At 41.5% G+C, this 7,376-nt stretch overlaps 1 protein-coding gene across 3 annotated transcripts in view; it reads left to right on the top strand.

Moving 5' to 3' along the window:
- Positions 1 to 408: 408 nt before the first annotated feature.
- LOC101156842 (roundabout homolog 2) overlaps positions 409 to 7,376 on the top strand; it is a 125,527-nt gene continuing 118,559 nt past the window's right edge. Inside the window, exons 1-2 of one of the 3 annotated variants that reach the window (XM_023962382.1) lie at positions 409 to 966; positions 4,554 to 4,880. In XM_023962382.1, coding sequence (XP_023818150.1) covers positions 912 to 966; positions 4,554 to 4,880 — 382 coding nt within the window. In that variant the 5' untranslated portion in view covers positions 409 to 911. The remainder of the gene's footprint in view (positions 967 to 4,553; positions 4,881 to 7,376) is intronic. The other 2 variants (XM_023962380.1, XM_023962381.1) reach the window with 2 other exon arrangements.

The raw sequence follows: 7,376 nt of genomic DNA, 5'->3' as shown, positions 1-7,376 counted from the left end.
ATACAGAGAGATCTGAAAGAAAGGAAAAAGACGTTTGGTGCCGGAGCTCGAACATTTTATAAGACCGGATTTTACCATTGATGAAAATGTCCTTTTGCCATAGCAAGGAAAATGGACGTATCCAATCAGCCAGCATACACGGTACAGGGGCGTAGCAAATAATTTGAGGGGCTCAATATTTCATTTAAAAATATTGCTTTTATTATTTTAGCAATGATTGTTTCTTCTTAATAGTCAATTCAGTAATCAGGGGGACAAATCTTTTTGATAGGGGCCAGCTGTACCTCCCCCCCCCCCCTTCCCCGTAGCTCCGCCTCTGGTTTGGCACATTTACCCATTGAAAGTAAAACATATATATTTTTTTATTTTTTATTTTTGATATTGTAGCGCTTGTCTCATTCGTGGGTCACTTTCTCCCGGGGCACTGGAGTGAGTAGGAGGGGCTGAGCCGTGCCGTGCCGCACGGCGCACCACTCAGTCACTCACCTCTGAGTGAATTCCATTTCCACCTTTCCACCCACAACTTGTCCCGGCTGCGTGTGGCTGCGCCCGGACCCGGTGAAGTGTTGTCAGAGAACAGAACGGAACCGCCAGCTGCTGTCGCGGGTTTGGGCGTCGATGATGTTTGAATTGGCGTCTGCGGGAAGTGTCCACAGCTTTTTCTTTCCGTGCGCTTTTGGAGAGGAGGAACGGACATGTGACTGACTGAGAACGCTCATCTCCTAGGAGGCTGAAACAGCTGCTCCTGCTTAATTTACCTGCAAACAGCGAATCAACACACAGTGATCGAGTCAAACCCGGACTTATTGATCAATTGATTCCTTTTGGGTTTTTTTTTTCCTTCCATTTTCCCGCTTTTACCCTTGAAGAGGAATCCATGCGCCGGTAGCTTTTGAGGCAAATATGCCAGAATGGGTCCTCTACTCTATTTATTCCTCTGTGGACTTCTATGCATCCGAACCGAAGGTGAGTCATTGACTCCATCCTTTCATTCCATTCCATCCATGAAGCTGCAAACAGATCAAAGCATCTCGACCTACTGCTCGAGTGCGCCAAAGAGACGCACGCTTCCATTAATATGATGATCATGCAGCAACATCCTCATGCATGTCTGGGTTTCTCCACATCTGTGCTGCTTAAAGCCAAATGGCTGATGGTTGGGAAAGTTGTTTGTTCAAACCAAATGCGCACTTTTCTGCAGCATCTCCTAGTTGGGGTTGAAAAAAACTGGATGTAAACAATTGAAATGAACTGAATTAAATCAATACAATAAGGAAAATAAAATGGTTTGCAGACCCCCCCCCCCCCCCCCGACTTTTTTTCTTTCATGAGGCTGAAAAGTTTTCACTCTTGAAATACAGACAGTGCCTCCCATGCAGCGTCTGAGTTGAGTACAGTGACTCAGTCCTGCTCTGCTGTAGAGGTTACACACACACAACGGCATTAATGCTGACCCATTTCAACCCCCTAATCGTAAAAAAAAAAGGATTGTTCCTCCTTTTGGGATCCACTGAACTTATTTTCACCTCAACTAAAACGTAAATGTGTGTCAGTAAAGCAAATGTCCTCATTTTTCTGGAGGTGGTGTGTTTAGGGGCTGCAAGCTGAGCATCAATAGAATTAACCCCGAAATGACCCCAAAATGTACTCAGTTTTGAAGCTTTTGTTGATCGAGAAGATTTCTATCATATTGCCATTGCAGGATCAGCAGTTTGCAGTGATTTCTTGCTTGTTTTTCTTTTGGTTTCCATCATTGATCAACTTGTGGGCTGTAGATATAGATTTTCACTGTGCGCTTCTGTGAAACCTCTGCAGGTTTGCTCACGTCTGACTAGTTGAAATGATTTGATACAGCGCGATACCTCGGACCCGTACTCTGTGAACTCAGACAAGTCGCCCTGCTGGACGTCTGCACGTGTCTTATAACTTCCAGATTTCAAATTGTTAAGACGAACTTTGACATTTCCAACTTGATTTTAAAGCCATGGGAGGCTCTTGAATGACAATTGCCCTTTGCTTGACAGACAAATTAATCTTTCAGTTCGACACCCAAATTGAGTTCCTCTGAACGCTTTTGCTTGAAGACTGTCAACCTAAATTGACTTTTTTTAGGAGTTGCTTTAAAAGAGCTGAAATAGGTTTTTTGTTTCTTCCTGATTTTCCGCTTCAGCACCATGGACAGATCCCCACAAATGCTTTCGCCTAGATATGAAGGAGTGTAACAGTCAAAAGCCATTTCTGCATATGGGGAGAGACATTTTAGATGTAAAAGAGATTACATTTATGTCAAATAAAAGTCAATTAAAAAGGTTTAATACACAGACAAAACATGTGTTGACCGTTGTTTAAATGCCATAAAGGAATACTAGTTAGCTGTCATTGGGTAGTCAGCTTAAAACATAGATTCAGAAAGCAAACAGACTAATGGAACAGATTGGGGGTCTATCACAGCAAAGAAAAACAAACAATGTCACAGGATCACTCTGTCACGTCACAGTCCCACCCACTGAGCCAGTTGATCTAATTGAAAGTTAGTTACAGCGCCCTTTTAAATAGCTGCAGAGTAACAGAAAATATCAAACAAGTCACATATCCCCCCACTGTGTCTCACATTGCACTAATGTGACTTATTTCTCAGTTTATAATTTAGAAAATCCTGTTTCTAAAATCCAATGTTGCACTAAATTGGTTGTGTTGTCACCACATAATGGAGCGCCTTTTTTGTCAACAAAAGCTCTTAACAGCGTGGCCGCCACCTTCCTTTTTACCCACATTTGCAGCTTCATTTCTTGTTGCTGTGGAACCTCCCAAAACATTCCGGTTGCCACTGCGATTTGCGCGTTTGTCACAACTGAAGGCCATACTCGACGTAACATCCCTCTCATGTATTTATGGCTTATTTATATTTCTCTGCTTTCTCTTAAAGCCAATCTAAAGCCACATTCTTAGCTGCTGGCATGTACATGACAGAAGAAAGGCCATTTGACACAGAAATTGGAATGTACTCGTAAACTAAGAAGCAGTAAGAAAAGATTGTACATTTGGGTGGATTTTCTCCCATTAGAGGACGAACAATTGAATTAAAGTAGAACCAATGTCTGGTCCTTTAATGAAATGGGCTTCTACTACCTCAAATGTATAATGATGCCTAGTAACACAGTAATGTTGACTTTATTTGTGTTTGTGTGGAAATCCACTTTCACAGTTGCTTTAATGCTCCCACTCAGACAGCGTGTTTGATGCCTGGTTGGTGCTGTTAATGAAAATACTGATGAGGTACAATGACCTTTAAAAAAAATAAACAAATAAAAGGTGTAGAAAGAAGAAGTTCCGCCCTCAGGGCAGCAAGTGACACTAAGAAAACTTCCTGAAGCTAAATAATAATTGTATTGGTTATATTTACGAATCTTAGAAAATTCTATTTAATTATTTATTATATTTAATATGGGATCATATGTCAAATAAAAACTGTTTTATGGGGCAAAATATGATTTATTTGCTCAACTAACCACCACTTTTAGCAATGCCAATTTCTAACCTTGCTACTTACTATTAAGTAAAAGAAGAAAAAGAAAAAAAACACTCCAACATTGCTACACATTAGCCACGTTAGCGTATTACCAACAATGGCCAAACTTGCTTGGCCATTAAGAAAAATTAAAATAATAAAGACTGACATCTTGACAGAGAGCAGCGTAGGGCTCAAAATTGCTTCGACATCAGTAAACAACCAGATTCCTTCATCCATTTTCTAAACCTGTTTTTGGTCCTTTCGGGGTCATGGGGTTACTGGAGCCTATCCCGGCCATTTGTGGGTGAAGGCAGGGGACATCCTGAACAGGCCGTCAGTCTGTTGCAGGGCAACAATCACACACCCATAAGCTCACAAGACCTAGGGACAATTTAGAGTAACCAATGAACCTATGAAGCATGTCTTTGGATGGTGGGAGGAAGCCGGATTCTCCAGAGAAAACCACGGGGAGAACATGGAAACTCCTGGCAGAAAGGTCCCCCATTGATGTTCTGTTTTAGGACCCCCAGCTGGGACTTGAACCGGGGGCCTTCTTACTGTGACAATTCATTTAAAAGGGGCTCCAAATTACAAGGCACACTGTCACTTTTGAAAGTGCTAAAAATACAATAAGTTGTCAGAACTTCGATGAACAAATCCATTTTTTTTATTGCCATACAATACATAGAGGCATAATTTATATCTATCACAAGCCTCACTCCCATCTACTTAAAAATAATCTGTGTCCTTACCTGTGATGAGCATGTATAGGTTTAGGTTCATGTTTATAACGTTTTTCGTTTTGTTGCGTTTACCACTGTTTGGTTAGAATTAGGCATAGAAAAGGTTTCATGAAAGCATTTACTTTTCAAAAAAAAGATATCACAAGTACAAGTATTTTGGTTTACAGAATGTAATGCTCCACTCCAAAATGGACCCTTTCATTATGCATTTTCATAGAAACGTATTTCTTTTAAAGTGAAGATATATTTTTATGATTACTACTTCACCAGGACCTCCTGCTCTCTTTTTGTCCCTCCAGCGTCTCGTCTTCGTCAGGAAGATTCTCCTCCCCGCATTGTTGAGCACCCTTCTGACCTCATCGTATCCAAAGGGGAACCCGCCACTCTCAACTGTAAAGCAGAAGGCCGTCCGATCCCCTCGGTGGAATGGTATAAAGACGGGGAGCGCGTTGAGACGGACCGTGACAACCCCCGCTCCCACCGTATGCTCCTCCCCAGTGGTTCCCTCTTCTTCTTACGCATCGTCCACGGACGGCGGAGCAAACCAGATGATGGCAACTATGTGTGTGTGGCCCGAAACTATATGGGAGAGGCTGTGAGCCGCAACGCTTCTCTGGAAGTAGCTTGTAAGTCAAGGCTCTCTCGTTGTTCTTCATGTCTGAGAGGTTGAGTAATGGTCGAAGCAAACTATTCATGCATTATTGGTCTATCTTGATGTTGAGGTGTGCAAAAAATAAATAAGTATTGGGTTTGTGTTAAATGAAGCTGAATATTTTTGGGGGTGCTATGATATTATGGACTGCAGAAAATGGGATTTGTCACAATATGCACAACTTCACCAACTTCACCTCTCAGCTGAACCTGCAAGTGTGTGTCTTCAGTCATTGTGGATGTGTGTGTGTGTGTGTGTGTGTGTGTGGAAATGCTTTTCAGACTGTTAGTGAGACCTGTTTGGATGACCTGCCTAAGTAATGTATGGGCAAAGCTGTGAACAGCTTCAGGGTGAAAGCGAGAAGTGGGCAGGATTTTAACCCGGCTAACTCCCTTTCACTGTTGTGATTTGGAAAGATGGAGCCAGCTTCCAGCCAGATCTCTCCCTGTGTGGGAGAAAGCTGCTCTGGGCTATTCACATTTCCATTATGTGCTAAACTGAGCTGATTTCTTGCCATGAAGAAGATGCGCGCACACACACTGATATGCATACATGTGCGCACACACATGCACACATCTGGCTTTGGTTAAAGACCACAGCAACAATATTTCTGTGTGCATCTTTTATTTTGTTAAACATGTAATTTTGCTGTTTAAAGTCCTACTCTGGTCATCTTTTGATCTAAAAGTGTTCCCAGTGGTCTTTTAATTAGGATTATGCCGTTTTTATCCCCAAAATCCTGTCAATTTATAGGACATAGTTTCTGCAGAGCGGCAGGAGTTCACAAGAAGCTTGCCTCTAAATCGTGGGCGAGTCTGTTGGTGCAGACGGGAAATAAGTTCGATCTTATTTCCCATCTGTTGGTGCAGACGGGAAATAAGTGCGATCTTATTTCCCGTCTTCCACTAGCTTACAGGCCTTCATACCCCGAACCTAACATTAGCAATGGAGCAAAAATGGTGAGCAATCTTTGGCAGAATCCAAAATTGTTCCCTACCCCTCTGGGTCTACCTATTGCTCAAATTGTAAGTGCTTTAGTGTTGTCCAGACTATTTTTTTGTTGATTTTTTTTTTTAAGGGAAACCGTAGAGATTTAGGACTAAGTATCCCTCTCTATCCCTTGGTTTTTAAAGTTTTAAAACCGATGTTATGTATTTTCCAAGCGCTGGAAGCTATGCGCTAAATAAATGACCGGCGACTATTCAAGACGTCATTGTGTGGTAGTGACGTCTGGTTTTAATGGATACTATTTTTCCATTGCTCTTTGCTTGGAGGGAAAAATGTTGTGGTTGGGAGAAGCTGGAGGGTTAGGGAATTCATTGAAATTCGCCCTTGGAGTTTGTGGCTACACACCAGCTCAGACGAAGAAAACCAAGACGTACATGGATCTATTTTTCTACAAGCGAGTGTATCAGAATGGAGCAAAGCAGAGATCTGGTACCTCACAACTTCACAATATTTTGAATAAAGAAATACTCAGAAATGCATGTCCAGGCTTAACTTTATTTACATATGTCCTCCATCATGAGGAAAATTCTAACAAAAACATGTTAAAAACTCCCAAAATACAATTTACATTAGAGTAGGTCTTTAAATTTGTACAACCAATCCCCCTTTTTCTCTTTCTTCTAGAGGAAGGGTTTAGTTTTTTGAATCAGAGTTGTCCTCTTGTTGTTTTGTCACTTCAGCTGATTTACCACTCACTCTGCTATTTGAGTATTTCAAGGACTGGAAAAAAAAATAGAAAAAAAAGAAAAAAACTGAGATAAGAAGCTCACACCTAATGGCATCTACGCTACGACCTTATCTCACATCTTTATGGCACACTTCCTTCGTCTTATCGCATTTTCCAAATAGAACAACTGCCATTTCTCTTCTGATGAACTTTCCTAGAAAGAAATTGCTTGTACAGATGCTGAAGGACATAACTGTAAAAAAAATATGGCTCTGTCCATTTGTGCGCCACCTCCCAAAGTGTTGCAAGTGGCTTTCACACAATAGACGCCGTGGTCTTAGGCACTCTGACATATCAGCTTTGTGCGAAAGCTGCTTTAAGAACTTCCCTGCCTCACTGCCACTAGAATTCAAACATATCGCACCAGCAGTAAGGCCTGTAAAAGTTCTGAAGGTTTGAAGGTGGTGAATAATTCTATTTGGCAAAGAAAACCACAGACCCAGAACTGTCGTCACAATGTCAAGAGACTAATGTTGGCTGCTTCGCTGATTTCTTTGACTGAATGGAGGCCGACTTTACCAACACAATGACTGTCAGAGGGATTTTAAGGGGATTTTTCTGGTTTTCTTTTAACACAACAAAGCTCTTTTGTGTTTTGTGGCCCAAACATGTATTTGTAATTCGTTTTCTGTGTTAACTGTCACATCGTTTATTGCGTAGGAGTTCAGTTATTATTGCTCGAGTGGAAGCATGTTATTGTATGAACAACACACGGAGCAAATAGTGAAAAAGCTA

Source organism: Oryzias latipes, chromosome 14 (genome assembly GCF_002234675.1).
Source record: "Oryzias latipes chromosome 14, ASM223467v1".
Lineage (NCBI taxonomy): Eukaryota > Metazoa > Chordata > Actinopteri > Beloniformes > Adrianichthyidae > Oryzias > Oryzias latipes.
The sequence above is the reverse complement of the archived record's forward strand: the minus strand, read 5'-3'. Positions and strand labels throughout refer to the sequence as shown.